Source organism: Ptychodera flava, chromosome 8, assembly GCF_041260155.1.
Source record: "Ptychodera flava strain L36383 chromosome 8, AS_Pfla_20210202, whole genome shotgun sequence".
Taxonomy (NCBI): domain Eukaryota; kingdom Metazoa; phylum Hemichordata; class Enteropneusta; family Ptychoderidae; genus Ptychodera; species Ptychodera flava.
Genome location: NC_091935.1, coordinates 30048609 through 30066531, shown reverse-complemented (window position 1 = coordinate 30066531; position 17923 = coordinate 30048609). Strand labels below are relative to the sequence as shown.

Sequence of the window (17923 nt, the reverse complement as noted above, 5' to 3'; positions counted from 1 at the left end):
CACCCCAGCCTGTCAAATCAACAGACAGTGACCAGCATAGCAGAGCAGGCTGGGCCATTACGTCCAATTGAATACCAATCTTTGACTTATTGTAATTTTTCAGGAATACTTTAAAATATTGAGCCTGGATGTTACGGCCTTCAGAATTACTTTTGTGTGTACTCAAAACTTTCTCCATCATCAATATGATTAGCTTGATAATGTAAATACAATCTGTATGGTTGACATGAGGCTTTTGGTTGGTAACACTATCATCAAATAAACACTGAGGTCTGTTCACTTCAATTGGTTTTGTTCTCCTTCAGTTTGTTGTCTTCATAACAATTTCTTTAACAAGAAAGACAATGGAAGTCAAGAAAACTTAATTGTTATTGTATTGTACAATTACACTTAGTATACCAAATTTTTGCCTTTGTCAGTTGTGATACTTAAAACAGTTCTAGCATATTATTTTGAAAACTGCACTCATCAATGCCTATTGTGTAATGTAACACAAAGAGGATGTATGTGTCTTTCAATCGGCACTTATTTTGATTGGCTACGAGGTTAATAATCCAAAGATTAGGCAATTGTTGTTAAAGAAAGCAGTTCTCCAGCGTTGACTGGAAATAGCATAAAATTCACTGAAACAGACATCAAATAAAAGAGAAATTTATTTCAAACATCTATAAACTTTACAACTGAAGAAAGATTTGGCAGAGAATTACAAGTGATGCAGATTGGAACCTGTGCAGAAAAAGCTGGCAGATTATACAGTTAAGACGAATTTGATATTCGTTACTACCAGTAAATATTTTAAATATTTTTTAAATCTTTGTTCTCTGACAAGTTGATCGTGGCACAGTCTGCTTTGCATGTTAAATTCTGCAATTTATGCATCCAGTTGATATCCCTAGGACAGGAGTGTCCAAGAAATTACCAGTAATATGTGAACATCCTCTAAGATATGCCTTGCACTCAAACTTGATATTTCTGACATACAAAATGTACTTGAGTGTTTATTTGAAAGAGCACAATAGTGTCCCTCAGTCTTGATGCACCCCCCCCCCCTCCCCCAAATTCCATAATCTGAACACCTCAATTTCCAAGGAGGCTGTTCTTTTCTTTCTTTATCATCCATGTCTTTCAATTTCTTCCTTTGGTGTCCATATCCACTAGAGATACAAACTTGCAGCAAATACAATGTCTCTCTTGATTTTTGTTATACCTACAAAAAAAGAAACACATTTTTTGCTTTTAATACTCTTCTGATTCAATTCATATCTGTAAATTAGATGTCCAACAATATTTGTTCTGCTTTGAGCGTTAATAAATGCTTGAATTTTTGTATAGCTTTCAATTTTTGTTTCAAATTAAGTACTGAAGTTTATTTTTGTATTAAGTCTTTATGAATATAATAAAGTCTTTGTGAATATATCTAAACATTGCTACAAACACACCACACAAATAACTTTCATTTGTGAATTTCTATATCTGCTGATACAGTGTATGGTGGTTGACTAATATCATGTAGTACAACTTACATCCATTTACAATCATTTGGGTTGAAAAGTTTTTGTGACAGACTGTAAATTTGTTCAAAAAGGACAGTTACAGTATAATAGATGTAACACTGGGGAGAGACAATAGCTAGTATTTCCTCACCTTCAGCAAATTTATTTTCTAGATCGGTGTTACCGATGGCTTTGGCAGCTTGGCACATCTCACGCATTAATTCTTCCAGCCGACGCATGCACCGGATAATGCTTCCTGTAAAGTAAGCATGTTACAGGGTCATTGAGGGTGGTCATGTATTTGTTACATTATTCTCAGTTTACAATGACGGTCTCATCATGAATTTAAAGGGACACAAAGTTGGCACTGATCTGTCAAGGTTTGTCAGATGAATATCACAGAATGTGTCGCATTATTGTCATTCATTTGGTTGTAGAATTGTCAGTGCAACATCTTTTGTAACTCTTTCTCTCCTAAACACACTTTATAATGTCATAACACAATGGGTGATTCCTCATCGGTTCTTGAACTCTCAACTTTGACCTTCCCTGATACACAGGACACTGAACAACAATGATCGGAGCACTATTTTTGTTGTTACATTGGTTTACAGAATATTTCAAAGTTTTTAAATTCATGATTTTGTTTTCAGTGTGGAAAGCTATATAACTGCTAAAAACATTTCCAGATTCATTTCAAATTACTGCACTGTTCATATTTCAGATAATATAATACACAGGAAGAGACAGCAAATCAGTGGATTATCATCATTAAAAGTCTCCGTTCTTAGCACAAAAGTGTTTACTCTACAGCAAGGAACTCTCTTGCATATTTTCCGTTACATTACATGGTCTGACTAGTGGTGAGTATAATCCGTCAGAAGATCTGTAATGTAACAAAGCAAAGGAAGGTTTATCTCTAACCTTCAAAGACGTCTGTCATTTTACAGATTTGAGCAAAGCTTGCCCCGTTAGCCCACGCAAAGCAGACATCCATCAAATGTGGTCGGAATGAGTCTACGTAATCTTCCTCGTCAATGTCAAGTTTGGCTTCATCACTGACCTTGGCGATTCTGCGAGCAGATTCCTGGCAGGGAAAAGATTATTGATGGCAATAAATTTACATTAGAAGGGTTGTGTACGAGACAAACGGAAAATTGGACAAAAGTTTGAAACTTGTGGTTTGAAATTGAATTTGGATAAAAACCTGTTGAACAAATGCATCCAAATTTGCCTTTTAATACTGTTGTTACTTTTTTCTAATTACTGTAGTTGTTGCTGAGTTATCCAGTATAGGAGTGTCACAGCGTACATAGTCTCATTCATGGCCCTTCATAAGCTACGCTGTGTGGATCACAAATTGAATGTACATACACTCTCTAACAGCCCTCATAAGCTATGCTGTTTAGCCTCTCTTGCCCTGAATTTGAGCGTAGAGTAGTCCGAAGCAGTGAGTTGACATTGGCAGTGAGGTTTCTCTGCAAGTTTTCCTTCAAGCGAACTAAGCCAGACCATTGAGGGCAAATCAGAAATAGGAACCATATAGAAACTGAGTAGCCAACAATGGGCTGTGAGAGAGTGTACAACGTAAACTGTCATTCAAGCACATACAAAACACTGTAGACTGTGACAGCAACAACATGACAATGACGACAACTGATGACTATCGCTCTCATCTCACCTGCATCTGTCTGAGAGGTCCTGACAGTTCCTCAGTCAGTTTGGGCATTTCGTTGGCTTTCTCTTGGAAGACAAAACAACTCAACAAAGCCACAATCTGCTCTACTTTGAGTTCATTGAAGACACCGTTAAAGATCATCTCTGTCATCAGCAGTTCATCACCACTGTGGAATACAATGAAGAAAATAGAAGAATGTGTTTTCTCAGTGTCTGTCAAGTGTGAGGCAATAACCTTGGTGATAGTTGGATTCAAAGAAAACAACATTACAAGTAAAACCATCGTTTTTATAACAATGTTTAATTGTTTTACACTAAACTCAAATCAAGCCCTTCAATGGTTCAAGACACTACAGGTAACAGCAGTAAGGACCACAGTGTGATAGTAACAAAGACTAAATACCGACATTAATACTGCTTTGTGATTTGAGGAGCAAATTGGGCAAGCATGATTTGAGAAGACTGTCAAAACTAAACCCTGTGTGCCAAAACCTTAATTGCATCTTGTAAAATTCCACCATGTGAAATACTGAGTATTGATATTTGACCGACAAGTTTGTGTGTAGCAACCCCCTTCTTTGTACATGAAGCTTCGTGGAAGGCCTCGTAAACAAGAATTCACAAACCACATATGACTGACCTATAATCCCTTTGAACCAGACACAGACACAAGAAATCTTAAAATCTGCAAATGACAGTGTGCGTAACTTGACTTTACCTGCTGATTTCACAGGCTACTCTTCCTTTCATTTCGATGACATCTGATGCTGTGGCATACCCTAGTCTTCTGAGGACCCTCTTTCTACATTTCAACTCATCCATCTGTAAGACGGTCTTGGCTTTCTTCAGCTCTCTCTTCACACCTTTTATCTCTGCACCAAGCTGAAGATATACATCGACATGAATGAAACAGAAATCCTTTTTTTGTTGGAATGGGTTAAATTCATAATTGACAGTTTAATTTTCTTGAAATGTACCTAGTTTATGACAATCTCGGTCTAAACTATCTTCAACAAGTTCCATTTGGTTTGGTAAATCATTCTTAAAATACTCATCAATAGTCTGAAAATGGCTGTTCAGTTTTGAAAAATCAAAATTATACTTACTGATACTATTAGTCATTCTGAACTTAACTTCGTTGTATTTTTGGAGATGTCAAGGGCAGCAAACAAACATTCAATGAAATGCAAATGTGTAAAATCAGGATTGACACCAAATATTCAGTGGGGAAAGATGTATGACAGTTACAGTCCTGTGACTTTGGAAAGATGACAAGTGTAAAAGTATACAGTAATTACCTGAGCTTTCTTTTCATACATGTTGTACCACTTCTGAAGCTGTGGATCGTTGTGAATTGGCTGCGAGTACATGCGGTGTTCAAATGCTTCAATTTTCTGGTCAAATAGATTCAAAAAGTGACATCAGTTTTCTGGGCAAACTAACCCTAAATCTCTCACAATGAAGCTACATCAAAGCTAGCTGTGCTACTGTGACTGTTTTCTTCGTATGCTTAAAGGCCTGTGTTGGCACCAGATTGTCTCATCAGAAAATTTACCCATCATATTACAATTTCAATGGAAAACAAAAGGCTATCACACCTCATTAAACCTCTTACAGACTAGAACAGAGGCGATCCCAGGGATCGCGAACAGTGCCTTTAACTTATGTATGATTAGGTAAAAACAGCATGTGAACCTTGGGCCTTTGAAGAGGTTTGTTTTCTGACGTACTTATGGCCTATAATATAAAACAAAATGTTTTCTCTGTATATCAAAGTGCACTGAAAATTCCTTTGGGGCAGGCAAAAGATTTATTTTGACTAACAGTTGTAACACTCACTTCAACCACTTTCTTGAGGGCAGTGTCTCTGATTCCCATATCATCTATGGGATCAAGTAACGGTATGCCGTCTGGAAATCTCTTCTTTACTTCCTGTTAAAGAAGCAAAGGTAAGAATTATGGAAAAAATGAAGCAAAATGCAGTCTATCCATCTAACTATACACATTATAGCAACAGATTATGAGTACCAGTAACATCAATATCTCTATGAAAATGTAAGTAACACCAACATTTTGATGCTGTTCTTTTTACCAGGTATGAGATTTATAAAACTCACTGTTTGCTCACTTCCTAATCTAGGAGCAACCAATATTTAGCCCACCACACCTTATGCTGTAGAATTAAACAACTTGTGTGAATTGTGTACCTTCTGCAGTAAGCACCCATGGAAATATTTGCATCCCATCAACTATCACTGCACCAACCTTTCAAAAATTGTTTTTTGTGGAAAGACAACAAAATGAAGTCCTGTCATGGAAACCTCATCTTCTAAGTAAGTTTGTCCAGTGACAATAACAACAATGCGATTAAACTTCAGTATCACTGTTTATTCTCTTGTCACAATGATTACTTGTTTCAAGCCAACGTTGTTCTTAAGAACATACACAAAGTTTCTATTATGGGAAGGGTACAGTTCTACTTATTCAAAACTCTGGTCCCTCACCTGGATGGACTTTCCAACACTCTGTCTGTTGTCGTACGGTCGCAAATCTTTTGGTATATAGAGCCTGATACTGCTAATGTGAACCAAAAGATGCAACATGACTGGTACCACAACCATTTCTCCCTTTTCACCTGGCTTGGCAGGTTTTGCAGATTCTGTGGCAGCATTCTTGATGCTATCTTTGCTGCAGTTCAGTAGAACTTCAGCTATGTACAAAGGCTCCTTTGGGTTGGCCTTGCTCTGGTTTGCTTTCTTCTGGAAGTTGATGACAGTCCCCCAGCCAAAGTCATCATCATCGTTTTTCACCTGATCAAAATATCAGAGACAGCGCATTGCAAGATAAATCAGCGTAGATGAAAGAGTTGAGATATATTAGCTTGGACATAATATTGTATGCCAATTTCACTTGACAACAGTATTCCTCTAATTGATTTTACAGCATCTTTTTTCCTATTCTGGATTGAGTTGTTATATTAGATTGCTCAATGAAACATCTTGTGCCTGATACCGATGATACATACGGCATACCATAGTACTGAATGTACGAATGATACATAAGGCATACCATAGTACTGAATGTAACGTTCCACAAATATCATCAAATTCATTGTATTCAATAATCACCTAGGTTACTGGTTAATGATTATTACTGTGCTTGAGCCAAAATAACACATCTGCCAATCTTATATCAAGTTCATCACAGACTCCTAGTCTATGAACACAACTTGTCTGTAAAACCACTGGGTATTTCTTGAGTGTATATCTCCAGCACGGATCATTGGAGCATCTGCAATATTTGTTTAAACCTCATCTGCACTGAAGTCTCACTATGCCTTGACCTGAGTTCGGAGGTGAAAGGGTAAAGGTGAAAGAGCAATGATTTCAGAGCATCTTACCCTGACCAGTCTTCCTGGCTGTAAATATGGCAGGCAGTATTTTGGTTGATTGATGAAACTTTGTACTTCTTTGCCTAGTTTGTCTAATTGCTGCCTTATTTTGTAGTATGCTTCAATGCTCTCCTCATTGGGAATCACTTCAGAGTTGTACTCATCTTCAAGTTTCTTCAACTCTGAAAAAAAATGATATTCACATTGTTGAGAAAACTGCCCTGAATCTGTGTCATGGAAGCTATGAAACACAGGGTCTCGGGTAGTTTCAGGACTGTGGATGGTAACTTTGTCGATAAAATCAGCCATATGCACTACTAACCACCAAGAATGCAAAGAAATCTTACATGATTCACTGAACTAGTTCGAAATTGCAGAAGTTTTAAATCTTTCGCCACATAGGTTGCCAAAAATCCATTCTTATCAATGGTGAGTGTGGACCTGTTTACCATGAATTAGGGATGAACAGGCTGAAATATTTTTGTTGTTATATTGACCCTTCTCATCATGTTTTGTCACACACACACACACACACACACACACACACACATACACATATATATATATATATATATATATATTATATATATATATATATATATATATATATATATATATATATATATATATATATATATATATATATATATATATATATATATATATATATATATATATATATATATATATATATATATATATATATATATATATATATATATATATATATATATATATTATATATATAATATATATATATATATATATGAACACCCAATTACTGGATGAGGTACCCATTACCCAATAGAGCACTGAGGAGTAAAGTGCCTTGCTCAAGGGCATGACACAGTGCTAGAGTTTCAAACTCACCATCCTCCGACAGTGAATCTGTTTCTCTGGACATACGTCTAAAACTCATCATCCCCTGATGATGAGACAGAAACCCTGATCAATGCCCCACAGTGCCTCTAGGGACCCTTACTGACTTGACATATGAAACATTACAGCATTACTTACAATCAGTGTAATCACAAGGTTCAAAGTTGAGAGGTCAAAGGATTACTTACTTTCAAACATTTCAGGAATTGCAGAGTAGTTCTGGAACTGGTAAAACGATCTCTCCAACATGTACTCTGGATTGATTTCCTCCACTCGGAGTAAATTCAGAACCATGTTGTACGTGAGATGGAATGCACTATTCAAAGGATCTGGCTGGCCCTGAAATGTGAAGAATTTATCAAGGCAAGAATTAGGTATACCCATAGTGAATGATTCATTCACGCGAGAAAGGCACATCACAATACAATGTGTTTTTGGCCAATGAAATTATTGTGGTGAAATTGACAACATACATGAATAAAGAAACTGCAACAGAGTTTTGATTCTCTTCACTTTTCAAAAAAAATTTTCATTTGCCTTTGAGTCTTTCTAAATCACTGTGGTGTTGTAAATTAAAACATCATCTAAAACTACTGGTTGCTTTTCAAGCATGATATGTGATGACAGAAATTATTTTTGCATATGGAGTCACCCATCAATAATTATTTACTAATAACTTATCCCACTGACCTGGAGAATAGTTTTGCCGGCACCTGGACTCATCTTCTCATCTATCATAAGAATAACAATTCCTCTGTCGTCAAGACCACGTCTTCCGGCACGTCCACTCATTTGAATATATTCTCCTGATGTGATCTACCGGATGAAAATGAAAGGAAGCAACATAAAGAGTTATAACAACTCCATTACATGGTACAGAGTAACTTCATGTTTCGTAAAGTGTCGCAAATTGTCATCACCATCTAAAAGAATCACCTGAGTGGTTTATCATATTAAATTATTGTTGTTTGCAAGCTAAAAGTTGATAAAGAATAGTAAATCCTCCAACCAATTTATATGATTAGATGTTCTTTGCGGCACTTGGATGATATGGGCCAGCAATGGCCTTTATTGTAGCCTATACATGCATGGTCAGACACTTCAAATACATGTACTACATGCATATGAATAACAGTGTTCTCACCCATCTGAAGTCTTTGCCGTCAAATTTCCTGGGATTTGTGAAGAGTACAGTCCTGGCCGGCATGTTAAGTCCCATGGCAAAAGTCTCCGTTGCAAAGAGTGCTTTGATGAGTCCTTCAGAGAAGAGAATCTCAATGGTTTCCTTGAGGATGGGCAGCAACCCTGAATGATGGATTCCTATACCTCTTCTCAACAGTGGAAGTACATGCTCTACCTGCAATACATAGTAGTGTCGCCTTAGTTGTGTTTGAATCTGATGTGATAATGACGCTGTTTCACCATTTTAACTCACTTCTCTGAACTTTCCGATACAAACATATGATTACCAAACCATGGTGGTCACAGGGTTCGGCATTTTTACGGAAAAGCAAAAAGTAAAACTCACTGTATTTTATGACAGAGTTGAACATTACCATAGAAAAATGGGCGTGAATGGGTTTATGCTTTCACCAGCTACCTTTGGTCTTTGGTTAAACTAAATTATTGATTGGACTCATAAAGCAACAAAATGGGATGAGGTTAAAGGGTTAATAATATTTCTGACACAAGTTCTAGGCATCAATTCCGCAACATTTTTGTAAAATTCACTAGAATTCATCTGTGGAAAAACACATTACCTGTGGTAGTTTCTTGTCTTCATCAGAAAGACAGTCGATAGCATTATTGAACACTTCCTCAACAAGACCCTTCTCACTGGACGTGTTAAAATCTAACTTAGACATCTGTAGTGCGTACGCCTCACACTCTTTCTTGCTGAAACTGAAGACAATGACCGGTGCAAAGTTCCTCTCCATGATCATCTTTACGATCTTGAAGCAGTTGGATGGACCCTTGGTCCCACCTTTCCTCCCTCTCATTGCTTGGTCACCCTTGGCGGCATCCCCAGCATCACGAAGCACACGCATCGCGGCATTGAAATTGTCATCACGGAATTCACCCTGTTGATAAAAGAACACACAGAGATTACTCCTGCGATCTCACACTTCTTATTCTGTTTTTGACACGATTCTTTCCACTGGCATACAATCACTTTAATGATACTGCAACAAGCAAAACAGGTTCTTCTGAACTGCTTTCTTCAAAATACATTGCATAGGTAGTCTAAAACTGGCATGAAGAATACGTATTCTCCCATTCTTTCACAACCGATATGATAGCACAAATTTTCATTTGTTCGACACCAAAACTACCTCAAGTGCAAAAGATTTCCCAAGTACTGTTGTCTAGATCATTTTTATTCCACAGGACTTACATTTTCATCAACGACAAGATGAAGGCCATCTCCACCAGCTGGGAAGAGATAGTGTTGTAGAGGTACTGGTCGATAATCTGTGTAGACCACATGACATGGCTGAAATGGAAAAAAGAAAATAGTTATCTGGATTTTCATTCTTGAACAAAATCTATGGACACTCCCCGTTCTATGTTCCGATGCTACTTGGACCGTGCCTTTACACAATGATTTGCCCGAATAAGAACTAGTCTTCTTCTGTGTCCTGTGGTATTTATTTGACATTGAGATCATCACTTATATTGAATGACCAACATTGAATGAATATGTAAACAAAGTAATAAATTTACAAAAAAAATATTGGATTGGAATTACAGGCAAGCCCTGTTTGAAAATGTAGCACAAATCATCAGGCATGAAGGCTGAACATTAACATTCCTCGGGCAACTACAAACACTGAGCTGGTACTTGGCTATACCTGTTTGTGTAGATGGCAGATCCACTCTGCAAACTGCTTGGCATTTGGTATGGTGGCTGACAGGAACACATAGTGTACATTGTCAGGCAGCAGGATGATAGTCTCTTCCCACACAACACCACGCTCTGAAATGCACATGAAAACCTGTCAGGTAACTCCATTTCTAATAATATTCTCACAAGTAATCAGTCTGAAGGTAACTTCTAAACACTTCCTTTTGTGACGAAATGAAAATATTGATCTGTGGTGGGATGGGTGGGGGTGCCAAATGATTGTTGGTTGCTATCCTACCTTTGTCTCTCATGTAATGGATTTCATCAAACACAACCCATGCTACCTCTCTCATGATCTCTGAACCTCTGTACAACATACTTCGAAGAATCTGTGAACAAAACAGACATTACAGTACTCCATTAAAGGAATCTACTGTTTCAGATCATCAACGCACAAATGACAGACATAAACTCTGGGAGAGTGAGGAAATTAATTCCCGACATTAGACAGCAACTTTGAAGTTTTAGAAAAGAGCACGATCTCCTACACAACAATGTTTTGCTTTGTTCTAGTCTTTGTTCACACTAACATTCAGAGAACACACAACAATAGTTGACTCAAGGGTTCAACAGATTGTTAAATATATTCTTCCTTCTCAATTTGTAACGTACAAGTGAATCTTGAGACGTACAAATAACCTGCATATGTGTCACATGTGGCATCATGAAAGAACCATAAGTGACCAATATCTTCACAAACTAAAAAATAGCGCCAATGGCACTTGATCACAACTGGCAAATTGTGAAACTACTCTATCTCTGGGTACACCTGTACATGAAATACTGAATTGGTAGGTGCTGCGGGTTTGGAGTTTGTCAGTAAATGCACACAGAAAACAAAGTCCCGAAGTAGCGAATTCAAGCCATTTTCAAACCACACTGTTTGTCATTGGGGAAGCAATATTCGCAAAAATCACATTTCCAGGCTAATAGACTATGTTTACGAAATCACACGTCCTTATTACAAAATAAAACGATCTTTGTCTTTAAATCAATGCGCCAGTAAACAGGTTCAGCAGCTAGTTATGTCATCAAGTCTGTAATGTTAAGGGTCATAACAAATGTGAGAAATCTAAAACATTAAATATGTTGTTTTTTATCAATTTATTACCAAAAGCGCATGAAAATCTCTGATACTTTGAATCAGCCATCCTGCATATTTGTAACATTCATCAAAACCTCATTTCTGTTCCACAACTCATTAAATAGTCCACAATGCAGGATTGGTGTACATTCCAAAACTACATATATGAAAGACCCCTAAAATCAATTAGTTAAAGGGGGGTTAAAATTTCCAAAAACTATCTAACCGCTGCTCCGTTTGGCTCCATTTTTCGGAATCGGAACCTTGGAATTAGTCTGAATATCTCTACCAAATATCAATGCAGTCTGTTCAGCGGATTTTGACTTTTTGTCGTTTACGGAAAATGGACACTGTCCACCACTGGTTGAAGCTAACCCTATATCACAACTTCCAGATGTGATAATGACCTATGGTCATTATGTTAAAAAATACCGCCAATGGCGCTTGGACATAATGACCACCTAGTATTATCGGCATTTATCAACAACCACACTCACTGTGAATTAGACAGACCACGAAGTCAATGAGCAACATATACCGTAGCTGAAAGACTATTTTTCACATTGTGATTTTAAGCTCATTTTTATGAGAAAAGAGACATGTATATGTATATGGAGAAAAAGCAGAAGACATATTTGTAAATTGTTTGTTAAGTGACAATCATATATGCATCTCTTGAAATTTTGTGGTTGTTAGGTATAACAGTAGTGTAAGAATAATGAGGTTAGAGTAAGTTAGTAAAGCTAAGTTGACAGTAATTAAGATTACAAAATTATACACTAAGCTGAGGAAATCTGAATGAAATAAATGTTGAAAAGTAGCAAAGTCATGGTCATCTTTTGTCTAATACCTTGTGTAAGTTCATGAACTTTACATAAATCTTGCTGTAGATTTGTTGCTAATGGGCAATAACTGTGTTTCAGATAATTTCAGAGCAATCAATCCATGACAGGTTTAAATTGTAATATACTACTGTTTAAAGGAGAGAAACTTCTCAAATAATTTTTTTCCCTGTAATTTGCTGTGAGAACACATGGACAGATGCTCAGGACTCTATGCTGGTGCTACCTTGATAACTAACCTACAACTTGTAACGTCATTGTCTAACCTGTTCACCCCAATTTCCTGTAGACAGGTCCACACTCTCCATTGATAACAATGGGTTTGGGCCATACCATTGTAGTGAAAGACTGTAACATGTGAAGTTGTGGATACTTAATCTCTGGAATGTCAAAGTCTGTATATTGACTCAAGGATGTTTACTTAACAAATGCCTAGGGTAATCTCAAAAGTGAGGATCTAAAACATTAAATATGTTCTTTTTAATGCTTTTGATGCCCAAAAGACCATAGAAATCTCTTATACTTCGAATCAGCCATCCTGCATATTTCTAACATTCATCAAAACCTCATTTCTGTTCAACAACTCATAAAACAGTCCACAATGCAGGATTGGTGTACATTCCAAAACTACATATATGAAAGACCCCTAAAATCAATTAGATAAAAAGGGGGTTAGAAATTTCCCAAAACTATCTAACCGGCACTCTGTTTGGCTCAATTTTTCAGAATTGGAACCTTGGAACCAGTCTATGTATCGGTATCAAATATCAACGCAGTCTGTTCAGCAGTTTTTGACTTTTTGTCGTTTACGGAAATGGACGACATCAAACACACGGTTGAAACCACCTCTATATCACAACTTCCAGTTGTGATAAAAATGGCATATCAAGGCATTGACAATGCATAGTCCAGCAAGCACAAATCATTTAATCTGATCACCTTGAAAATTTTTTTCTCTCGAAATCTATATTTTGAGTTCAGGTGATTTTCAAACTCACCTCGGTTGTCATGACAAGACAGCTGGCTGACGGGTTGATGGTAACATCACCAGTCATCAGACCGACATCTTGGAACTCTTCGTACAATTCTCTGTATTTCTGATTACTGAGGGCTTTGATTGGTGTGGTGTAGATAACTCTCTGGCGATCTCGTAAAGACATGGCTATGGCGTATCTGAAATGTTAAAAGGGATGATGAGCATTTTTGATATCATATACCTTTCTCTCCTCCAGTATAAGTGTCGTTAGGTGTTTATGCTGGATAAAATTGTATGACTGTCACCTGATACCATTACTTGTAGCATCTACATCATTTGTAGATGCGAAAGTTTCTTTTTTTCTCAAATTTGGGAATGACAAATAGTAACTACACAATGAAATTATCACAATTTTGGCTCTGGCTAAAAGCATTGGCCTTACTTACCATTTATGCAGTTGATAACTTTTTGCATTTGTAAACTCTGACCTAGATTTTTTTTGTTTCAATTACATTGTTTGCAGTTGTTCAGCTTGCCTTCTGCGTGACAATTTCTCAGAAAGTGAAAACATTGAGATGATTGTCTCCTGTATTCTCACATATCAGGATGAATGACCAAATCACACCTAAATCAATACACACAGTCATGGTTTCACCTTGTATGACAATGAGCAGGTGATAAGGACTGGAGATGACAGTGTAAAACCTGTGTACTCACTTCAACAAATCAGATTCATCTGTAATACTACACAGATACTTACTCTGCAACCACTGTCTTGCCAGCCGATGTGTGAGCAGAGACCAACACTGACTGATTGTTCTCTAAACATTTCAAAGCTTCTTTCTGGAAAGGATCCAAGATGAAAGGATACTCCTACAAAATAGAGAGATAAATGATTACCACATCTTTGCTGTGAATTCAGACAAACAACAAATACCATGTTAGCAGACTGCACATTACAGAAGACAGATTTTACAGTTATTAAGGGTAAAATTGAACTGCCCAAGAACTATGCAGCAGATAGAACAGCGCCACCAACCTTAGCTGCTTTGCTGCCTGTTGGTTTCAGTGGCTCATAATCATAGTCATGGGGCACGGCTACCTCATGGGTGCATGCTTCTAGTGTTTCAACAGGTAACACTTTCACTTGGGGTAAGTTCTCTGATGGCCTGGAAGAAAACACGAAATTGAGTGAATGTAACCTGGCAACATTACATGTCTTACATTATTTTCAGATTTGCAAGTTTCTTGTTTGGTAACTTACGGATGAGTTTGATTCCTATAAACAGCACTGCACTTAATTCAATGCCATCTGACGGCTGTGCAAAATTGCCTTCATCAATGCAAACTGTTCACTGTAATTACAAAACAAAATGACAGTTTCACTGTGGTTCTGTATTGGTACATACTTTTTCAGTCTGTATATATTAGCTTTTGAGTTGGTCCTTAGAAATAAAGGGGTCAAAAACAGCTACTGACAGGTGTAAAAGTCACAGAATAGTTAATGAAATAATGAAAACAAGATATCTTTATATACATTAAAAGCTTCAAAAAACAAACATAAGAAGTAATGTGATAGCACAGATTGATTACTCACGCAAAGTCTTCTGTGATGTGTAAAGAAGATACAACTTTTGATCTCTTGGATTCACTCTCGTTATTTGCACTTGCTCCCAACTCTCGTTTGATTCCTGAACTTTTAGGCACTGCATTTCCCACGATGACTTCTGATGAACTCCTGAAACAGCACAGAAATGATTTTTTTGAAGTCTGTACCTTCTATTCCTGTACATGAATCCGTTGTTCTCATCAAAGTAATATAGGAACACAAAAGACATGTACATACTGTAATGGGGCTGAAAGAACTTGAACAAAACCACTTCATATAAAACCAACTCATCCAAAAACCACCACATCTTCTGTGTCATTTTCTGCCATTCTATGATTTCATACTAAATCACTTCATCCAATACACGTGTATGTGTGTGAACTGAGAAGTTTGCACGCATTATGTTCATCATGCATGACATTGAGATCGCTTTTGCATTATGATTTTGGAGGACCTTAAACAATAGAAATACACTGTTACATTCTAAGTGGTTGCACACTCCTACTGGCGGAGACTGCCTACTGGTCGACTTCTCCAGTTGGCCGAGCTCATAACTGGCTGAGTACTCCTACTGGTCGAGCTCGCAACTGGCCGACCTCTCTTGTATTCGTTTTGAGCCAAGGCAGTTTTGAGATGAAGTAGTGAACGGCATAGTTACCAAAGAACAACTACTTCAGTGTGATGTGCTGGTATATTTTGTCAAAATTGTGTCCGTAAATGAGCAAGTGGTGTACAGACATACCACTTTCATGCCTATCTTGGCGAATGTATGCGTCTAAGTCTATCATAGATAGGACAGAAGTAGCTACAACATTGTAGCTATGGTGAGGTGGTCGGTGAGTTTTGGTTTTTGCGACCTCGCTCACCAGTAGCGGCTACAATGCCGATGGCCCTGTAGAGTTCCAAATAAGCGCATCCCACTGGACGAGGTGTGTTGATGTGAAATACTACATATTTACTGCATTTGGTTGTACCGATTTATCACTACTGAGGACTGAACACTATATTACACTAACCTTGTTGTTTATGGGGTTTGGAATTTGTTCAAACACGTTGATCACGTTCCATAAACATTGAGTAAGGGGCATCCATGTTTCTGGGAGCCGCCATTACTGGAATTTGGTAATGGCGGCTCCAAGAAATGTTTATGGAACATGATCGACGTGTTTGAACAAATTCCAAACCCCATAAACGACAAGGTTAGTGTAGTATAGTGTTTAGTCTTCAGTAGTGATAAATCGGTACGACCAAACGCAAATAACACGTCTGGTCCAGTAGGATGCGCTTATTTTAACCTCTACAGGGCCATCGGCATTGTAGCGCTACTGGTGAGCGAAGTCGCAAAAACCAAAAATCACCGACCGCCTCACCGTAGCGCTACAATTTTGCAGCTAGTACTATCCACGGTTCTATTCACAATCATAATGTATTGGAATTTGGAGGAGAGCTGGAGAGGGTCACATCTTTATTTTCTCAAACTCATCTGTAATTGTCATGGCACAGTACCGTGAACGTACAACAAGTTTGAAGATGTGAACAGCAATCTGAACCAGATAATAACGTTAGAACCATAGGCGCTTTGATCGTCGCTTCGCGAAGCCCCATACTTGAGTGTTGTGATACTTGTATATCATGGGGCTTCACGATCGAAGAGCCTGTGGTGAGCAAGATCGGAGCGCCAGGCTTAATTACAACCGGTATTCCGGAAAAGCGTGCTTTATTTGAATCTGGACATGGCGAAGTCACCGACGATGTCATCAAAAAGTAATTCGTGGCGAATGTCAAGCTCACACACATGTTGAAAACATCGTGCACGTGTGAACTCAGTTATTGTGCATGTGCTTGTTGTCATCTCGAATGTTGTCCGTTTCCGCATTTGATTTCGTCTTTTGATCGCCCGAAAATTATGAATCGACCACAGTTATCATACTTACGACTTGTGAGATTTTCCTCCTCTGTCCTTTCCCCGTTTTTCTTTGCTCTTTGGCTTCTCTTTTGAGCTCTCTTCCCCGAAAACGCTGAAGAGATCCTCGCCTCCGAATGCGTCTGCCATGTTGAGCAATGGAAGGTCAAACAAATTACCCACGGTACACTTTTAACTTCCAGGTTGCCGAGAATGAGGCGCCCCCTCTCCAACATAGTTATTTCTTTCGTTTTTACAGCATCCCACTTTGAATGAGAGGCACAAAAGGCAGACATTAACAGGGGACAGGAAATATTTCTCTGGAAACCAACTATGTGTGTTTATTTTATAATTCTTACAGATTCAAACTATTTGATGAAAAGCTACAAAAGAGGATAGCCTTACATACTGCGGAAAATGTGTGAAGATTATTGAGATATTTTCTTTTCAGTCATAATATTTGGTTCAAGCTGTCAATCACACCATGAATGTACAAAATTTTTGTACATCCATGATCACACACACTAGAGTGCATTCTTTGGTCAACTGAGTACTCAGTCACCAAGTGCATGCCATATCAATTGAGATAGGGAAAAACATTTCTGACAATGACTGTCAGAAAGACTTTTCTGTTGCTATGTGCTTGGCGACCGAGTACTCAGCTCCCATTATCCAAACTTCACCGGAATGCCACATGCAGCCAAATTTTGACAGGAGGGAAAAGTATTGTATGGCAATATTTTCACTTTCTATGTACATGCACTCAGCATTTGAAAGAGAAATACAGAGGTAGTGAATTTTAGTTGAGTAGAAGCATAAAGACGTTGAAGGTTTACTGTGCTATGCAGATAAGAATGGACAGTGAAATTGATCTAAATGTTATCACACTTGTGTAATTGGTTTGTAAAGTTGTTTCAAAATTTATCGGTAATTGTAGTAAACTTGCAGCAAACAACAGACGGATGATAGTGTTGTTTCACAGTAGGCTTCCACTCTAATTGTTGATAGAGCAACAAAGCATGTCTGCCAGTAGGAACTGATTAGTGTCTGTGTGTGTAGGGTTAAGATTTCCCGACTTTCCATCCATTTCAACAACTTTCTCACATTCAGCTTCTGGCGTATATGCACCTCTATTCCCGTGGATCATGATATTTTTGCCAAAAA

At 37.8% G+C, this 17923-nt stretch overlaps 1 protein-coding gene across 1 annotated transcript; it reads right to left on the bottom strand.

Annotated features, from left to right (window-relative positions):
* Positions 1–635: 635 nt before the first annotated feature.
* LOC139139008 (exosome RNA helicase MTR4-like) lies at positions 636–16949 on the bottom strand. Its single transcript, XM_070707693.1, has 21 exons — positions 16791–16949; positions 14845–14985; positions 14287–14416; positions 14008–14120; positions 13270–13444; positions 10584–10674; positions 10293–10417; positions 9836–9934; positions 9201–9521; positions 8585–8797; positions 8131–8256; positions 7629–7779; positions 6571–6743; positions 5675–5980; positions 5010–5102; positions 4469–4564; positions 3889–4052; positions 3175–3337; positions 2418–2580; positions 1645–1749; positions 636–1207 (listed from the first exon to the last, which is right to left on the bottom strand). Exons 1-21 carry the CDS (start codon positions 16907–16909, stop codon positions 1155–1157), a joined length of 3120 nt encoding a protein of 1039 aa, XP_070563794.1. The 5' UTR covers positions 16910–16949; the 3' UTR covers positions 636–1154.
* Between the last annotated feature and the right edge of the window lie 974 nt (positions 16950–17923).